We start from the raw sequence: 20,478 nt of genomic DNA, 5'->3' as shown, positions 1-20,478 counted from the left end.
GTTTTCATAGTCTTTAAGGACTGAGACTTGTGGTCTGTCATAGGTAACTCACCAATGTGGATGTCACAATGTAAATTAATGCGTTACCGTAGCTACCGATTTCCGTAAACAGCGTAGCTCGCCGTGCTATGCTGTTTCAGTAACTCCCATTCACTTCTATGGAAGTTACGGAAACAGCGTAGCTCAGCGGGCACTCGGCTGTTTCCGTAACTCCCGACCCCCTAACCAGAAGCCCAGTAAGCTAGAAAGGGTTTTAGGGGGCCTTGTTCTAGGGAAAGGTGTGGGTCCCAGATGTCCAAGATGGGAAAACCCACTTAGTTTTTATGAAATATGAGACATATGTATGTAGTCTTTTGTCATATTTGTTTAGATAATGTTTTTGTACTTGATGGCCACAATATTTTTGTCCAGCTATTAATTTTTTTTTTACCAAATATCAACAATCACTGAAGTTACATAGTTACATAGTTAGTACGGCTGAAAAAAGACACGTCCATCAAGTTCAACCAAGGGAAGGGAAAAGGGAAGGAAAAATTTCTACACATAGGAGCTAATATTTTTTTGTTCTAGGAAATTATCTAACCCTTTTTTAAAGCCATCTACTGTCCCTGCTGTGACCAGCTCCTGCGGTAGACTATTCCATAGATTCACAGTTCTCACTGTAAAGAAGCCTTGTCGTCTCTGCAGCTTGAACCTTTTTTTCTCCAGACGGAGGGAGTGCCCCCTTGTTTTTTGAGGGGGTTTTACAAGGAACAGGATTTCACCATATTTTTTGTATGTGCCATTAATATATTTATATAAGTTAATCATGTCCCCCCTTAGTCGTCTTTTTTCAAGGCTAAATAGGTTTAATTCTTTCAATCTTTCCTCATAACTTAAATTCTCCATGCCCCTAATTAGCTTCGTTGCTCTTCTTTGTATTTTTTCCAACTCCAGGGCATCCTTTCTATGAACTGGAGCCCAGAACTGGACTGCATATTCTAGATGAGGCCTCACTAATGCTTTGTAAAGTGGTAATATTACATCCCTGTCCCGCGAGTCCATGCCTCTTTTAATACACCACAATATCCTGCTGGCCTTTGAAGCAGCTGATTGACACTGCATGCTGTTATTGAGTTTATGATTTACAAGTACACCCAGATCCTTCTCAACAAGTGAATCCGCCAGTGTAGCGCCCCCTAGGACATATGATGCATGCAGGTTGTTGGTACCCAGATGCATAACTTTACATTTATCTACATTAAACTTCATTTGCCAAGTGGACGCCCAAACACTTAGTTTGTTTAAATCTGCCTGTAATTCATGAACATCTTCCATAGTCTGAACTATATTACATAGCTTGGTGTCATCTGCAAAAATAGAAATAGTGCTATTAATCCCTTCCTCTATATCATTAATAAATAAGTTGAATAATAGTGGTCCCAGCACTGAACCCTGGGGTACACCACTTATTACCGGGGACCATTCAGAGTAGGAATCATTGACCACAACTCTCTGGATACGGTCCTTGAGCCAATTCTCAATCCAATTACAAACTATATTTTCTAAACCTATAGTCCTTAATTTACCCATTAGGCGTCTATGGGGGGCAGTGTCAAATGCCTTTGCAAAGTCCAAAAACACTAAATCCACAGCGGCCCCTCTATCTAGACTTCTGCTCACCTCTTCATAAAAACAGATTAGGTTAGTTTGACAACTTCTGTCCTTAGTAAAACCATGCTGGCTGTCACTTATAATGCTATTTATTGTCACATAATCCTGTATATAGTCCCTCAATAGCCCCTCAAACATTTTCCCCACGATGGATGTTAAGCTTACTGGTCTATAATTACCTGGGGAAGACTTAGAGCCCTTTTTGAAAATAGGCACCACATTTGCCCTGCGCCAGTCCCTTGGGGTCTCAGAAGGTGGTAAATGCCTGGACTTCTCAGTATCGTCTGAGATTTCTTTAGATCCAGTAATAAGTAGAGCACACACTACAGGGATCTATAATATCACTTGAACAAAATAAGATATGTAATGATCATAGTCCAATCTGATCACGTCATGAGTAGATAAATGGGACCTGACGACCAGAGGACTTCAATCTTGTGGACCACATTTTTTGCTTATTAGTGATCCAATCTATATGGATTGTATTATTTTGGGAAGTTTGGAGACTCCACATACGAAGTTGATCAATGTGAGTATCTAGACAGTTTTAGTTTAAAAATATGTTTAAAAGTTTTTTGCAGAAAAACCCCTATACTATCAGGGTAGTGACGTCATGTCCACTGAAACGTCACATGACCATAGCTACTAATCATAACACAGTCCTATGGTTGTAATGTCACAGTGCTGTACCATGATTGGCTGCTATGATCGTGTGGTGTGACATCTTAATGGACATAACCTCACTACTTGTAGAGCAGCGTGCTGAGGCGCTGAGAACAATATTTTTCAAGACTAAGTTTATTATCCTTATTATTAGTCTGGTTCTCATACCTTTAAGTTGGTTTTGGCTGTCCTCTCGTCTCCTCTCCAGGTCCTTCCGGTCATAGTTTAGTCTCTTCAGGCACATGATACCATAATGAAGGCTAACCCTAACAATACAAATAAAAAATTAAGAACTTAGATTCTTTTACAGTAACAAAGTTCTAATAAATCCTTGAAAAAGAGAAGTTTAGCCTAAACAAAGTGTATGGGCTCAGGACAAGCCCTGTCCATATGTCCAATTAGGTCAAATGGACATCATAGAGGGTAGCCCACTACTCAGGGCCCCCTATAGCGCCAAAGTACAGAGCCACTGCAAAGATCAGATCTCACTCTGGTGGACTCAACGCGGCCATGTATTACGGCCAGTTAGGTTAAGGTATTTTTGCTGGTGAGAAGTTTGGGAAAGCTGGGTGTCAATCCTTGTGGGAGAACAATGGAAGCCATATTGATTGTTACCCAGCTTTTCCAGATATAGATTTAAATAGAAAATAAAGGAACATGACAGAGCAATATTTTTTCTGGTCAAAAATTTATATTCAGTTACATATACGGAAAATAGTAGATATGCTCGGGTAAGCTGAACCCATCAGTTGTGCAGGATCCATTTGGACTAAAGCAATGTATCACTTGGCCGCCACTTAACACTGAATGGGGCAGTACCCATTTGAAAATGTAATCGTGATTATATTTTAATGTGGTTTGCTAGAAATGAATCCCTGTGGAGCGAATTCATGAGTCTGAATATAAAACTTTTCAAGGCGTAGTAAACCATAAACAAAATATAATAATTTTGGAGGAAGAAGTCCCCTTAGCGCTCATGCACAAATCCGTGACCTTTTATACAGCCGCAAAACATGGTTCCGCATGGTTTCCGTGTGGTCCTATTCCTTAACGGACCATTGAATAAAATGGCCGAGATTGATCCGCAAAAATGGTCAGGAATAGAACCTGTTCTATAATATGCTGAACAGACACACGGACCCTCAAAAAAGCGGATGTGTACATGGCCCCATTAAAATGAATGCGTCAAAAAATGGATAGCATGCTGAAGAAATTCACTCAAGTGTGCACGAGCCCTAGGGTCACTGTAAAATGCAATAAAAAAGCGTTTTAGGAAATATTGGACTCACCTGTGGAAACTATCTACCATTTTGAGTTGTCCTCGAAGCTCCTTTTTGTTCAAGTGGTCTAACATTCTAGCATCCACTAGGGATTCCATGAAATAACTACGATACTGGGGCAAACCAAGGCTGGGCAGCCAGTCATTACCAACCCACTCGTGATTCATATCGCCATATGCCAGGATCTATCAACACAAACAGCATGAGATCTGTCAGTCTACCGTGCACAAAAGAAGCATGTTCTACAGTAAAAACAACATCAAAAGCAGGCAAAATCCCACAATGAAAAGTCATATTAGGAGGTACTGATGTAATAGAGGGAGGGTATTCTTCATTCAGGACCCCATTTATCTTAGAGGAGAGTGGCTACCTGTGCTAGCAGCATTACTGAGCAGTGCTGTTTAGACTGGGTGTCATAACCAGGCAGCCATCAGCCCGGTTCCATGCATGACATATATCCATAGGGTAGGGTATTTTATCATGTACTGAGAAAGGCTGCAGAAGGACTGATTATGGCACATAGTCCTGGCAAACAGCTCAGTAACACTGGAAGCACTGGTTTAGATCTTGCAGACAAGGGAGTTCAATAAAAGGATTTTTTGGGGAAATGAATGGGGTCGGCTTTAATTTGACATGAATTCTTTCTTTTCAAGATAAGAAATACACTTCTATGCATCTACCTACCTGTTCCCAACTGATCTCCTTAGTCTCCTGACAAGTGTTAGAGTGGTAAAAGAAGAAATTGAAGAGGTGAGAAGAGCGATAGGCCAGATGTGAAGCAGACATATAGGAAACTGGCAAGAATAAACATTTGTATATAGCATGTAAAGAATGTCATTTCCGCCACATGCTGAGTAAATAAAGACAAAAGGCTCGGCCAGTTACTACTACATAGTACAAGAGGACCAGTAAAATGATCCAGCCAATGTTGCAGGGATGGGTCTTGACACCATTTAAAAACTGCCACTAAGGCCTCATTTACACGAGCGTGTGCGTTTTGCGCGCGCAAAAAACGCTGCGTTTTGCGCGCGCAAAAGGCACTTGGCAGCTCCGTGTGTCATCCGTGTATGATGCGCGGCTGCGTGATTTTCGCGCAGCCGCCATCATAGAGATGAGGCTAGTCGACGCCCGTCACTGTCCATGGTGCTGAACCAGTTTAACGCTTTCAGCACCGTGGACAGTGACTGTCTCCTGACGTCGCGTACCCGAACATTTTTTACCGGTTTCGGTCAAAACGAGTTTGGCCGAACCCGGTGAAGTTCGGTGCGCTCATCTCGAATTTGACACTCCGTTTGGATGTTTGTAAACAGAAAAGCACGTGGTGCTTTTCTGTTTACATTCAGGAGTTTGACAGCTCTTGCGCGAATCACGCAGTTCGCACGGAAGTGCTTCCGTGCGGCATGCGTGGTTTTCACGCACCCATTGACTTCAATGGGTGCGTGAGTGCGCGAAAAACGCACGATTATAGAACATGTCGTGAGTTTTTTTCAGCGCACACGCGCTGAGCGCAATTCACGCATCGTCTAAACTGCCCCATTGACTAATATAGGTGCGTACGACATGCGTGCAAAGCACGCGCGTCGCACGCGCGTATAATACGTTCGTGTAAATGAGGCCTAATGGTGTGTTTCTGGGAAATACATAGATGGAATGTGTGATCAGTGGGATTCCGCGCCCCAAACCCCTTACCGTTTCAGCAGAACAAAAAGGCAGCGGTGCTTCAGATAGCCCTTTCAATGTTACTCCAAGCATAGGGGCTTATCCATACATGCGGCTGAGTCTAGTATTGCAGCTCAGCCCATTCACTTTGTTTTGCTGATCAGTGTGGGTCCCCGGGCGGACCCCCATCAATCACACATTGATGGCCTATCCTAAAGTTTTCCCAGAAAACTTCTTTTTATTTAAAGGGGTTGTCACATCAAGACAAACTCTTTCCATATGCCCCATTATAATATATAGATGCCATAGAGCGGGATCCTCTAATTTGGTCCCCTCAGCTCACTCAATGTAACCATGTGTTGGTCACCTAGGGGTAATGACTGCACACAGCTTTCCCAGGTGATAAAGGGTCATCACTGGGGGTTAAAAAATCCAGAACCGTGGCAATCAGCTGATCTCCAAGGTGGCTTCATTCTAGGAAGGGATTATTCAGATGGAACAACCCAGCAATCTCTGTGACAGATTCTTTTTATATGACCATAGAAGAAGAGCGGGCACCACTACCATGAGTAATAAATGCGGGGCAATACAAGCGTCAAAAGAGACAGCATAATGTTCAGAAAGCGACAACTGAAAAAAAAAAAGTATGCACACCCACAATGATGCAAAATGAAAAAAAAGCCCAAATACTTTATTATAATACACAAAAAAAATTTATTATATATATACACACACACACACACACACACACACACGTACGTACAACCAAAAAAGAGGGTCACAGACAATAATGCGACCTTCCTGTAATGATGTCCCTAACAATAGGGTAAGACCAGACAAATATATATATGTATATATATATATATATACACATATACAGTCTCAAGTACAAAGTTCCCTGAACACAATAAACAGTATCGTTGTCTAACATGAGCTGCCAAGTTTTGTTTTTTTGTTGTCGCCTTTTGTACATTATACATTCTTTTGTAGCACGGTTCATGGTAAATGTCTCCGACACTACAGCTTATTAGAAAATATACTTAAGTCCTACTATATTTGGACAGGGGATTTCTAGGGCCTTAATCACTGTACAAAAAAAAAAGTACAAAGAAATGTTCTAGTCTAATTTGTTTTTAAACTTTGGTTGCGGTCAGTGAATGGAATTTTTTTTGTTAACATGCAGAGGCTGAAACCATGTTCTTCTTCACCCACTGACATCAAGCAGAGATCTTGGAAATTGTGAGCAATTAACACACAAAAGCATATTAAAAAGTTAGAGAACTTTTTATTCACCATTTTTTTCATAAAATCAGAAAACCCCTTTAATAAAACATTCTCACATCTGCATCTGAAAAACTGTGCCCCATCACTAGCTACAACCCAACAATAACAGAATTGGTACTCACGGGTTTACTAGTAACAGTTAAAGTTTCCATTTCTTCATGGGTCATCCACACATTGCATGTTGACTAGACAGAAAAAAGTAGGGGGTAGGGGGGTCAATGTCAAATGGACACATGTACCAGTCAGTTATCTGTCATGGCAAACTGAGAACATAATTTAAGTAGGACAGATATGATTTCCATCTGTTGCATGAGAGGTCTCACCGTGCGTGATGTGGCTGGTGCTGAAGGACTCGTAAGCGAGACCATCTCCTGGATGGCTAGGCGTAGCTTCAGACGATGTAGGGGGTTGCTGATCCCAATCTCACGCTGGATTTCTGTATCAGACAAGTTGGCCATGATGGCTCCACTCTTTACATTGGCACGGCATGCAGCCACGTACCAAGCTGGCATTCCAACCCACAACTATAAAAAGGAGGAAAAGTTTCAGGTCAAGAGTGGCACGATGACTTGAAGTGACCAAATGTTTGCAAATGTTTCAGTTGTTCTGTGAGGCTAGCCAGGAAACCATTGATCCTTTATCTTAAAGTGAATGTCCACTCTTGAATACTATTTTTTTTTTTTCATAATAAGTTTGTAATTCTGTTTTGATAAAAAAAATTGTATATCTTTATAATGAATGGAGCTCCATTTTTCTGATACAGAGCACCAAATCCCGTACATAGACAGCAGTGTCCTAGAGGGAGCTTACTGCAGTTTTATACATTGAATTTAATAATAAGACAGTATACATTAAAGGTGTTGTCCGGTTTCAACAATTGAATTAAAAAAATTTGTATAATTAAAAGTTATACAAGTTTTCAATAGACTTTCTGTATTAATTCCTCACGGTTTTCAAGATCTCTGCTTGTTGTTATTCAGTAGGAACATTCATGGTTTACTTACAGTGGATACAATTCTGTCCATGGTCATGTGATGGACACACAGGTGCTGGGATCGTTAGAAGACATAGTTCGGAGTCTAGGTTTTCATTCTGCGGTTTTGGTGCATTTGCTTGCCGAGAATAGGGCATATTCAGACGGTGCAATAAAACCTGCATTAAAAAACGAATTTGAAAACGCATGTGTTTTTACTGCATATTGATGTGTTATTCAATGCGTTTGTAGTAAAAACGCAACTGCATCGAAAAATGCATCAAATCGCGGTAAAAAGGCATGAGGTTTTCGAATACAGTTTTTTTAATTGCGTTTTAAGTGCACCTCAACCGCACCGTCTGAATACACACTTACCACACCTAAACCGTTGCGTGAAACACATACTGTAACTATAACGATCCCAGCACCTGTGTGTCATCGCTTGATCATGAACAGAATTGTATCCACTGGAAGCAAACAATTACTGAATAACAACAAGCAGAGATCTTGAAAACCATGAGGAATTAATACAGAAAGAGTTTTGAAAAATTGTATGACTTTTAATTAGACAAAAATATCACATTCATTTGCTGAAACCGGACAACCGCTTTAAGCTCCTGAGCTCCCTCTAATCAGCATAGAATTTTAGAACTAAATGCGACATGATGACAAAAAGGTGGAGATTCTCTTTAAGGCATTACTATGAAAGTCTAACTTTTTTACGATACCTCCAGCCAAGAAACAACAGTGGGTCCATCCCAAGCAGCAAATGGAAGTCCTTGTCTACAAGCTTCTTCTAGAAGCTCATGCCTGGAAAAAAGGGCAAACATAAGCATATCTACCATCATAAAACCCATATCTAAGAAAGACGAGTGTACTCTCAACAAAAAAAAACAAGAAAGAAATTAAAGCTTTTTTTTTATTTATTTAGAACCAATGTATCTATAATATACATAGCGAAGGAGTGGGTCGCTAACAATGGGGTAGATATAGGAGGTACAGCGGTGGTTGTATGTAGCACCTCGGCCCTGGTGCCTGTCCCGTTCGTGGAAAACAGAACTATATGCTCATCGTGAGTAGGTAAGTAGCACATACATGTCAGATTTTGGATTTTTTTTTAAATCCAGTCCACATCTAGGAATCACATGAGATATGGATTTATCTCCATCTAGTCATAAAGAGAAAATTGATTTGATAGCACAAGTAAGAAATATTGTGTGCTACCCATGTATTACATGGACCCCCATTCATGTGTAGCTACAGTTCCCCTGCAGAAATGCCCCCGTTGGCTGTGGCGCTCCCCAGCAAAATGAGCTTTTTGCCAAGGATGCCGCAGCACCTCCAACTGAAAGAGGTTGTCTCTGATAAGACAATCCTTTAATTCAGCCTTTAGCAATATTATTGTAGCCATATTCCACCAAGCAAACTAGTTCTGAGCATATATAAGAATATTCAATTAGTGAACAGCCTATGTACTGGCAGGAGCATGCTCCATGTGGTGAAGGGACGATGTCACACTAACAATATTGGCAACAAATGATTTTCCAATAGGCCACAGCATGGAGGCTTATAAGTTTAGTACTACGTAGGCTGTAGTACTACTAGTTCCATTTAATCAGTTTCCTATTAAAGACAGAAATGGGGGACCCCCGCCTGCGGGATATACATGTTGAGCTACCCACGAGCTTTCTGATGTTTACAGTGCCGTGATACAACTCGTGATGGTCCTTTCAACACAAAACTGTTTAACATTTCACACACATTTGTGACCGCAGGTATAAACAAGATGATATTTCCGTAGATGACAAGCCATGACTCATTGCTGCAATTTACACCTGTTCAGAATTCATGAATTTCTGGTCAAATGTGTCTGTGCCACAAATAGAACATAGACTTAGTGAAAGTAGAAAAAACAACTGCACTAGAAGACAGATCAGAAACTGAATAAAGCTTAAAGGGGTTGTCCAGGATTAGAAAAAAGGGTTTGTTTTTTTCCAGAAACAGCATCACTCCTGTCCATGGGTTGTGTATTATATTTATTGCATCTCATCATATAGGTTCTGTATTATATGTAATGCAGCCTATATATGTGTACAGGGCTGAGCTGCAATACCGGCTACGGCCTATGGAAGAGAGTGGCACTGTTTCTAGAAAACAAACAAACCCTTTCCTCTAATTCAGGAACTATAGGGGTCAGTAGGGGGAGCAAACTTCTAGTATATACTACATCTGGATTCTACCACTGAGCAATGATCATAAGGCCTAAAGAACTGGTAACGAGTCACTAACAATTTTGTAGCTATAAAAGGTACAGAAGTTTCCGTAGCACCTGGGCACTTTGCAGGAAAATATACTGGATGGCTTGTCCAGTAACTGTTCTATGTTCAGAATAATCTTTTCTATAACATCAGCCCTTCTGCACACAGGACACCTCTTTCAGGACTTGTTATTATATAGTTCAAGCCCCCCCCCCCTCCCCAATACCACCCACCTCAATTGATTCATCTAGCCAGAATTAGGATGCGGAGTCTATTAGGAAGTTCCACCTTGTTCCCATTCCAGACTCTAGGATATCCTTTCTTTGTAGTGTAGGAACTCTTTAAAATGGGTCATCCCAAGATCAACATCTATGACCTATACGTTGAATAAGTGATAAATATCTGATCGCTGGGGGCCCCACCACTGGGACCCCCATGATCACTAGAATAGAGGTCTCTAGCCTTCCGTTACTCCTCACTGCAAAACCGCAGTGAGCAGACTATGGGACTGGTAGAGACAGCCGAGTACAACGCTCTACCGTTTCCGTCAGCCCCATAGACATTGAATGGAGAAGCAGAGCGCATGCTCGACCACTGATTCATTCAATCTCCTCCTTCTGTGGATAGGTAATAAATGTTGATCTTGGGATAAACCCTTCGTAACTCACTTTAAAGCCCCAAAAGATTGTGAATCAGGTCCATAATTTGCTTTTTATTTAAAATATACAGTTATATGTATTGTTAATCAATCTGCATTGCAAACTACAAATATACTTTTATCTGCCACCAAAATATAGTATATAACAGCACAGAGACTCAATATAAATGATATGGAAACCCATTTATAGACACAATGCCAGGAGGTCCTAATAGACATACATGTTATTTAAGCCCTAAGGAAAGCTCATTTGACATTTACAGTTCTGTTTCCCACTTATAGGACAAAAAATACTTTAAAACCCATCAAGCACCAGTACCCAGGTGCTATTTTCATGGTCCTAAAATTAGGGGCCTTCAAACTTCATGATGTTGCTCTTTTTATTTAAATATCACTAGTCTGGTCAGAAAAATTGTTGTCCTAAATGTCTCAAACTTTTCTACCAACACTGTAGTAGTAATGGGTGACACTTGAGGACAAGGGTTTTTTCCACCAAATAACTTCAAGATTTACGTAAGTACCATTCATTTCAATACAGTGCATACAAGGCCATTTCTTGAACCTCTTGTGGAACTGGAAATAGGATCCCTTCATTGTTGGAATCATCAGGTGGCCTCTGGAATTGGCAGGTCTTAAACATATTTAGCTCGGAAACCCCTTTAATTCACTCACTAGTTGATGACTGACCTATATAACTACAGAGCAGAGATTACTTACTTTTTCTTGTTTCTGCGGTCTTTGTCCACAGGTCCCGCCATCTTGGATAAGCCCATTGGATCAGAAGGTGATGTCTCCTCAGAGGGCGTTCCAGCTGCGATGTGAAAGAGTGCAGAAATTTTTGACATTGGCAAGCTACATGAAAGGACATCTTCCTACTGCACAAACACGCCGCACTGAAACCACATGAGATCTGGGGACCTCAAAATACCACACATGTTGCCCAATTCTTCCATGCACATGTGTAGCCAAACTGCATAGTAGTCCTGTTTCTAGGGTCATAGTGTTTCTTATTAACTGTTGTTTTTATGTCTCCTTTACAATGTTGGGTTGGATTTCCATATAAACCGGCATTCAGAAAATTGATTTAAGAACCTCTAGTCTCCCTGTTCTCCATTTCTAATGCGATCTTGCCAACTTGAAAACAATGGCATGGTGGCATTAGAAATGGAGAACACAGCAGATCCTCATGCTACCCTACAATGGACTAAATCTGCATTATTGAGGTCACATGATCCTGCCTGCAGGCTTGTTTTCCTACACTAGACTGTACTGACATCTAGTACTAAGTTACTAAGTATCTGGCGGGAACGTTCCGGTCTATCATGGTGTCATTTGTTAACTTAGTACCAGAAGTGGCCACGTTACCAGCTGCTAGCGTAATTAGTACCCTTGGCGGGGAGGAGGGGAGATGCTGCTGCAGTCTCTCCCCCTTTCAGTGTCTGTGGGGCTGCTTGCCACGGAAGAGGATGGGTAGCAAATGTGGGGAGACAACTGATTGGCTGAAAGTGCACTAGCATCACACCAGGAATGGCCCCACCACTCAGCAGGCAGGAGAGAGAAAATATGCAATTTCAAAAGGCATGCAGAGGAATTGAAAGAGACCCCGAAAAAGCAAATTAAAAAACATCATTTCTGACTGCGCTACATCTTATACACATCTACAGCTGTCTAAGGAGGGATTGTGAGATATTAATTATAAGTATTAAATGCTTAACCTAGCCAATAATGTTTTATTTCTACTACACTTAAACTGCAGTACTATAAGAGATTTAAGTTTTGCTTCATTTAAGGCTCATTATACACTGAGATACCAATTTTTGTTCTTTATTAGTACGTCTGGGGTTATTTTTAATGATGAAAAATGCACATAATGATCGGATTTACAAATTACCTAATTATGCCCTATGCCAGGAGGTCTAAACTAGGGACAATGATTTCAGGCATACTGGAATAAGTGCTAGATGAGGGAATTGGGGTTTACCAGACCAGGACAATTTTGAGAAGCACATTGGCACCACCTAGCGTCCATCACTAGCATACCACTGAAAACAACCCCGACTCAGATTGCCAGTCATGAGTCTAGCTGGTTGTAGGGGTCCCACTACTTGGAGCCTCCAAAATCAGCAGGAGAACTGCAATGTAAATCAGTATTATAGATTTGTACATTGTGCTCAATGGATGCCTTGCGGCTCTCCACTGTTGCTAATGGGGATCCCGATGTGGAACACCTTTTCATTAGTTCAATATACACTTATAGGGGACTGTATATAACAGGGGATTGCCTAAAAAAAAATGACTTTTTTTAAAACAAATTATTTTAATATTGTTGCTATTTTACTTCTAGAATATGTAGAGCACATGTTCGTATTTTTGCCTTGAGGGGCTGTGGATATTGATTCATTTTCTTGGGGCAGCACATTGGCACAGTGGTTAGCACTGCTACCTTATTGGGTCCCGGGCAACAATGCAAGTTCTTACTATACGAGCATAGGTTATATACAGATACTTTCCTCCCACAAGAAACTTATTTTTACTGGATTTCCATAAAATTGTCTATAAGTGGGTTTGTATCTCTATGATGGAAAAATTGAATTGGGAGCCCTACCAATGGTAAGAACCACAGTAAGTGAAATAATACAGTTCTGCAGAATATGCCAGGGCCTTATAAATAGTGAGTAATACAGAACTGCATCTTCTACATGACATTTGTATGGGGATTTCCAAAAACATTCAGGCTTGGGCAATGTGAATTTGGGCTACTTTTTCACAACTATGGTAACATCCATTATCTTTTTTGCTGCACAATGGTTGTCTCCCATTATTTGTCCAACAAGTTGGGCAACTTTTTGGCGGCAGTTGCTTTAAGAAGCCAATGGATTCCACACAAAGGCATCGCTACAAACGTGAAGGACATGAGGCATTGAATGTTGTGCAGCGCTGGTCTATTGCTGTATGATTTTTATATACAGCATTCATGATCTATTATAGGGATTAAGAAATAGTAGTCAGCATATCATTTGGTGAAAACCGTCGAAGTGATGAAAATAATGGCGCAAAGGTTAAATATGACTTCACCTTACAGTTGTTCTATGTCTACTGAAAAGAACATGTCTATTTAGGAGTTCATGTCATACTGTGCTGTCTGCAGTCACCATGGGTGAGAGTGCTATGTGCACAGCGGGTAAGACGGCAGGTGGAAGTTGTCAAAGGCTAAAACCTATGACATTCCAGCTGTGCTGAACCCCGACAAGTGACTGCGGAGAAGCATTACTGACAGCAGCATTTATACAGAAAGTGCAGGCAACAGGTACTGCTAATCTAGATGGCTATATTTCTGAAATGGAAGGCAGAACTCTATTCACATCTATTGCCTGGTATATTTTTAGTCACCAAGAATAAACCAAGAATCAGCTGGCCCTTTGGCCATATATTAGTCAATATTAGATAGACAATATTAATAAAAAATTGGCCGTAACATTATTTTAACAGCTTTGGCCAACCATTGGTAGAAATGTTGAGTAAGGGTCAATGGTCTGTGGGTAAGAATGAGCATGTTCACTTCTTTTTTTTTAAGGGTGATGAATGTCTAACTTCAACATTCAAAAACAGTATGGTATGTTGTTAGGCAGGAGAGGCCATACATATTTTGTATGGGATCTACTTTTTGTGGACCCTTATTTAGGTGATCTACCAGGGATTCAGGAAAAGACAAGTTGCAGCAAATTCTTTTACATGCTCCTTTTTTAGACGATTTATTGCATCTCAAAACAACCACAATTAGGTACTTATTGCACTAGGCCTTAGAGCCTAGGTTCTCAACTTGTTGTACATGTACACCAGGGGGGAAACGCCATGTCTTGAAGAGGTACCAACACTTTCCTCATGCTATGCTTTTAATGTCCAGCACAGTGTATGATCATAGCATATGAAGTACTTTGATGTAATTTATTTGAGCAGTGGGTACATGGCTTAAAAATTTTGAGAAACACTGAGATCGCTATCTACTGTTGACTAAGGTGGTCTATGACTAAGGTCTATGATTAGCTTTAGATATATGAAAAATGGTGAGGAGGGAGTTGCTTCACCATGGTGCCCATGTACAAACTTATGGGTACCTGTTATAAACTGTTCCACGGACTTGGGGTAAAACTAGTAAGCGACTTATGTATAGGCTAGTGTTACAGGAACGTCTAAGAGTGCCAGGAGGATTCCATAACTCAAAAGAACAAACTCTCTCAAGACTCTTTGCTTGACAAGTGTCAGCAGGGATAAGAAACAAATATATCTATCTGCTTGTGATGGCTCAATTGATGGTTTTGGTATACAGAGAGTAAATTGAAAAAAAAGACAAAAAATAAAATATACGAAAGGGACAACAAATCCAATATCATGATAAAGGGATATTCCCATCGAAGACACAGTTTGTATATCCATGGGATAGGCCATAAACGTCTGACAGATGTGGATCTCAGGTCTGGGATCCTTCCAATGTTGTGAATAGGGGTCCCCTGACCCCACTCTCGCCGAAGCATCCAGGCTGTGAGTAAATGGAGAGGTGGCCACACACATACTATTCTATGGGAGTTCTATAAATGCATGCTCGGCTGTTTCCGTAACTCCCATAGTAGTGAATAGAGAGAGCCGAACACATGTGCGGCCATCCCTCTATTCATTGGCGCCTTTCCAGATGGGAAGATGGTAAAGGGACCCCTGAATCTCGACAAGGGTGTGAGTCCTGGAGCTGGCAACCCCATCTATCAGTCATTTATGGCACATGCTGCCATAGATATCTTGGATGGGAATAACCCTTTAAATGACTGTGGTGTGGCATAGTGCTAAGTTACTTAACAATGCCCCTATAAGATACTGATGGGATAACAGGAAACTCCTGTTCTCACCAAGAGATGACGATTCTCGTCCCATCTGTCCCATACGTCCTTTCTCCTTCTTGCCAAACAAGCGCCCAATTGAGGACTTGATGCTTTTCTTTTTAGCAGCTTTGTGCAGGGAGTCCTGACTGGTGCTATTCGTGCCTCCAAGACCATCCGCACCTAGGCTGTGAGAAGAAGAAAAAAGCTGCATGTCTGAACTTCACATTAGTTAAAAAGAAACTATTATATTGCTACATAAAGAGGAAAAGTGGATGCCAAAGATTCTTAATCTGCGTTCCTGGTAGAAGAAGGTTAAGAACGTTAACTTTAAAGGATGTTTCCCGAGGTAAAACACAGACTGTACTCTAAAATCTGCTCAGTGATTGGGTAACCATGATAATGACTTTAACAATTTGTACAAACAGCTTTACTTCTGCTTGATAAGTCAGTATTATATGTGCGAGGATGATGAATATAACTAGAGAGGATTGTACAGGCTTCAGGCCTCTTCACTTAATAAGCCCATTTTATCTTTCCATTGAACCATGAGTGCACCTTTTAGCCTTTTCACAACAATAAAATGAGGACAAAATGGAAAAACGACTGCCAGTGCTTCTTAGTTACAGCTGCAACAAGAAAACTGGGTGACAACCAATATGGCCAAAAAACAACTTCCACTGTAGTGTTTATCTAAATCACCTACACTACTAAACAGCAAATGCACCTAGTTATGCAGCATTATGGTAGCACTGGTTATATCACTGCGTGACTAGACAGATTTGTAATTCAGAAGATAGGGGAGAGCCGGATGACAATATCATTGGGATACATAGGAAAAACCTATAACAGTAAGTCTCATACACTGCGGCTTAGAATTGCAAAACTGATTGGTTACCGTCATACACGCCTCTGTACAATGTCCAGTTGGTAAAAAGTAAAAACAAGCCCAGTTGTCTATTAAGAAACTAATCAGCATAAATGTAAAATTGCTCATAACTTGGTACAAAATTATCGTTTTTCAAAATAAAAACCACCGTTGTTATCTACATTCCAGCGCCGATCACATTATGTAGGAGATAGGGCACTTATAATGTGGTGACAGAGCCTCTTTAACTGAAGGCGATTCCTTAAAAGTATGCAATTAGGCTATGCAGTATCCTACTGTGCCTTACCTTGCCCTGGAATCTCTGGCATCTTCCAAAGAGGTGGCTTGTAGAGCAAGTGCCTGGGTCATTCTTTCCAGTCGTACAGCGCGAGGGGTCAAGGGTGGGGTTGTCTCACATTGCATCAAAGACTTATCCTCTCTGCTGTCTTCTTTAAGGACATGATTCTAAAGGGTTAAAAGTGCAAAATTTGATAAGAAATTTACATTTCTAAGAATACAATGCTGCGGAACAATTATATACAAATTATCATAGTTACACAGTTGATAAGGTTGAAAAAAAGACACAGGTTCATCAAATCCAACCTATAATCCTACCATGTTAATCCAGAGGAAGGCAAAAACCTCAATGAGACAAATGCCAATTGCTGCATTAGGGGAAAATCTCACCCGACTCCGAAGATGGCAACATAATAAATCCCTGGATCAAAGTCCATCTCCAGAATCTAGTACTTATAACTTGTAATATTATATTTTTCAAGAAAGGCATCAAGGCCCTTCTGTTCAAAGAATCAACCATCACAACATCCTGTGGCAGAGAGTTCCATAGTCTCACCGCTCTTACAGTAAAGAATCCTGTAACGGTGGTGAAACCTTTTTTCCTTGTTACAGGCCTAGGTGTAAAAATATAATTAGAAAGATCTCTGTACTGTCCGGTTATACATTTGTACATTGTAATTAGATCGCCCCTAAGTCGTCTTTTTTCTAAACTGAATAGTCCCAAGTTTGATAACCTTTCTTGGTACTGCAATCCGCTCATTCCCTTAATTACCGTATTTTTCAGGCTATAACATTCAGTTTTTAGCAAGAATAAATCTTGATAAAAAGTCCCTGCGTCTTATAGTCGGCAGTCAAGGGACACAGCAACGCCAGGCCCCCTGACCGCTTCTTATTTAACCCCTTCCCGACCCATGATGTGCCGGGAAGGGGATGATGTTTGGAGTGGAGCAGGCTCACGCACTGAGCACGCTCCATACACTGCAGGTGTCAGCAGCTGACACGCTGCTCTAACGACCAGGAACAGCGATGGCACTGTTCCTGGCCGGTTTAACTAGTCAATACCGACCACGGCATTTATAGGGTTTTCCCATGAAGGACATTTATAAAATTTCCACAGGATATGTCATAAACGTCAGATAGATGCGGGTCCCACCTCTGGGACCCACACCTATCTCTAGAACGGGGTCCCCTAAACCCCGTTCTATCTTACTCGCTCCGCTGTCTCCCGGCCACTTCCTGGTTAGGTGGTCGGGAGTTACGTAAACAGCTGAGTGCTTGCTGAGCTATGCCGTTTCTGTAACTGGCTTAGAAGTAAATGGCAAGCTACGCTGTTTCTGGAACTCGGTAGCTCCGAAAACTGCGTACATGGTCGATACATCATTAGATCGCTGGTACAATACACTTGCTAAGCTACACCGTTTCCAGAACTCCCATAGAACTGAATAGTAGTTACGGAAACAGCGCAGCTCGCATGCTACGCTGCTTCTGTAACTGCCATTCACTACTATGGGAGTTACGGAAACAGCGTAGCTTAGCAAGTGTATTGTACCAGCGATCTAATGATTGCTGGTTCAAGTCCCCTAGGGGAACTAATAAAATGTGTAAAAAAAAAAAAGTTCGATAAATTTTCAGGAGTGTAAAAAATATTAAAAAGTAAAAAAAAAAAAAAAAAAAGGAATGAAATAAAAAAAAGTGATACACAAAATCATATGTACCAAAAATTGGCTCTCAGAATGTGGTGAAACAGAACAAATAATTTTTTTTAACAAATTGTTTTTGCTTTGTAAAAGTAGTAAAAAATAAAAAAAATTCCAGTTTTAAAACCTGGGTGCGTCTTATAGTCAGGTGCGTCTTATAGTCCGAAAAATACGGTACCTTGGTTGCCCTTTTTTGCACCCATTCTAGTTCAGCCATGTCCTTCTTATACACAGGTGCCCAAAATTGTACACAATATTCCATGTGTGGTCTGACTAGTGATTTGTATAGAGGTAAAACTATGTTCTTGTCACGAGAATCTATGCCTCTTTTGATGCATCCCATGATTTTATTTGCCTGCCACTCGTTGATAAAGTTAAAGGGGTTTTCCAGTCCCTAAAAATTGATGGCCTATCCTCAAGACAGGCTACCAATTGCTGATCGCTAGTAATGAAGAATAATTTAAATGGGAGAAGGTTCCAATACTGTGAATTGCCGGAATGAAGGGGAAACAGCGCTCGTACGAGTTCTGCAGCCCCTTCAAAACAGCTAATCGGTGGGGATCCCAGCAGTTAGACCCCAAGAGATCAGCTATTGATGACCTATCCCGAGAATGAAGCCATCAATTTTTAGGGACTGTAAAACCCCTTTAAGTTTACTGTTCACACCTTTGATGCATCAGAGATTTCCCGATTCCATTGAATAAATTTGAAGTTGCAGTTCCAAATATGAACACAAGGTGGCCATAAACATACTGCATATTGACTATAGCTAAATAGTATTCACTAATGTCCCTTGCTGTGGAGACATGTTAGTATAGCTATGAATCTAAATATCTATATGTAAAATCCCGTGGTCACATATTTACGTGTGATTACCCTAAGCCCACTTAGTTTAGTAAATTCTATAATATATAGTTATAAAAGCTTTAAAGAATGTGAATGTCCATCAGATTCAGCATGTCTCGGGTAATTAGTCTAAAGGAAGCAACAAAACCACCTGAATTAATAAATAGTCAATTTTTCCAAAGGGTCAATGCACAGAGTAAATCCGTGTACATGGATCCTGTGCAGCGGCACACATATTATAAGTTTGTATTAAATACAATTTCACAAATGATGCCTCTTCAAACTCCCAAAAGCAGCAGCTATGTATTGTAAGGTTCAAAATGACTGTGCGTGTGTATACATCTAGCACAATGTACAGTCACAACCAATACATGTATACGGTACAGGATGGTAATGGTGTCGTTAACATGTAAATACAGTATCTGGTTACCACAGTTCTACTACTAAATAAAAACCAGAAGGACAATTGCTTACAAATTTCTCTCCCTCCCTGGCTGGACTGTGAGGGGTGATACGTGGGGTGGAGTGCCCACTACTGGGTGGGGAAGGACTGGCCAGTGTAGAAGTGGTGACTGATGTTGGGATGGAACTGGGTGAGCGATAACGTCCGAGAGATCCATCAAGGGTACCACTGGTGACTCGGCTCTCTATTTCCTCAGCTCTTAGCTCGGTGGTCTCCTTCTCTTCCTGTATTAACCTGCCAAGAGTAAGCAGTGTCAGTGGAGGAATGAGGGGAAACATCTCAGGACGTTGAATAGCAGAGCCCAGCTTACTTGATCTCTTTGTTGATCGCTTCGAGCTGCTCCTGTAACATGATAGCCAGTGTCTGCACATCTGTCTGGCCGCTAGGAGACAGCAGGTCCGCCGAGCTGAAGATGGTTTCTCTGTCGTCTTCATCTGAGCCGTCCATGTCACCTTCAAATGCTTGTGCCACATTGGCCAGCACATTGGCTTGCTGTGCCCGCTCCCAGTCCTGCTCATCCAGTGTTCGAATCTGCAACAGAAGTGTTAACAGTTTAGACTTAAAAGCAATTTTGTCATGAGAAACTGCCTGATCTTGGCTGGACCCGAATTCCGACAACTGGGTTGGCATTTTTACTGGGAAAAATAATTGCTTGGAAAGACGAATGACAAGAGCAGCAAATCAAACATTAAATAAGAGAAAGAAAAAGGAAGCTATTTGTCATCCTATGGGGCAAGCTTTACAGTACCCAGACCAGTCTCAAAGGCATATTTAGGAAACTGCAGAGAATTATGTTAGTATAGGACAAAAAAAAAATTGTGTCAGCCTCCATTTTTATTGGAGTGGACATATTACTAGGTTCCCAACAACTGGAAAACCTTCAGTTACGGTCATATGAGATGGCAGCTGCTAGACCCCAAGGACTTTGTTGTGGCTGGCCCCTGTTATAGTGTCAGAATAGGGCCCACTTGAGGGTCCTCTGGTCCACTCTGACTCTATTGGTGTCACCAC

General features: G+C 41.1%; 1 protein-coding gene across 5 annotated transcripts in view; it reads right to left on the bottom strand.

The window, feature by feature from the left end:
• Positions 1 to 20,478, bottom strand: part of PPFIA3 (PPFI scaffold protein A3) — a 109,087-nt gene that overhangs the window by 16,786 nt on the left and 71,823 nt on the right. For 3 of the 5 annotated variants that reach the window (XM_075839823.1, XM_075839824.1, XM_075839827.1), the window contains exons 15-25: positions 19,778 to 19,998; positions 19,479 to 19,701; positions 16,472 to 16,629; positions 15,327 to 15,484; positions 11,146 to 11,239; positions 8,241 to 8,322; positions 6,863 to 7,063; positions 6,662 to 6,724; positions 4,281 to 4,307; positions 3,606 to 3,781; positions 2,485 to 2,582 (exon numbers count right to left, since the gene is read on the bottom strand). In XM_075839823.1, coding sequence (XP_075695938.1) covers positions 2,485 to 2,582; positions 3,606 to 3,781; positions 4,281 to 4,307; positions 6,662 to 6,724; positions 6,863 to 7,063; positions 8,241 to 8,322; positions 11,146 to 11,239; positions 15,327 to 15,484; positions 16,472 to 16,629; positions 19,479 to 19,701; positions 19,778 to 19,998 — 1,501 coding nt within the window. The remainder of the gene's footprint in view (positions 1 to 2,484; positions 2,583 to 3,605; positions 3,782 to 4,280; positions 4,308 to 6,661; positions 6,725 to 6,862; positions 7,064 to 8,240; positions 8,323 to 11,145; positions 11,240 to 15,326; positions 15,485 to 16,471; positions 16,630 to 19,478; positions 19,702 to 19,777; positions 19,999 to 20,478) is intronic. The other 2 variants (XM_075839825.1, XM_075839828.1) reach the window with 2 other exon arrangements.

The sequence above is a fragment of the Rhinoderma darwinii genome, chromosome 10 (assembly GCF_050947455.1).
Source record: "Rhinoderma darwinii isolate aRhiDar2 chromosome 10, aRhiDar2.hap1, whole genome shotgun sequence".
In the NCBI taxonomy this organism is placed as follows: Eukaryota; Metazoa; Chordata; class Amphibia; order Anura; family Rhinodermatidae; genus Rhinoderma; species Rhinoderma darwinii.
Note: the sequence above shows the minus strand (reverse complement) of the source record. Positions and strands in the feature narration are given on the sequence as shown.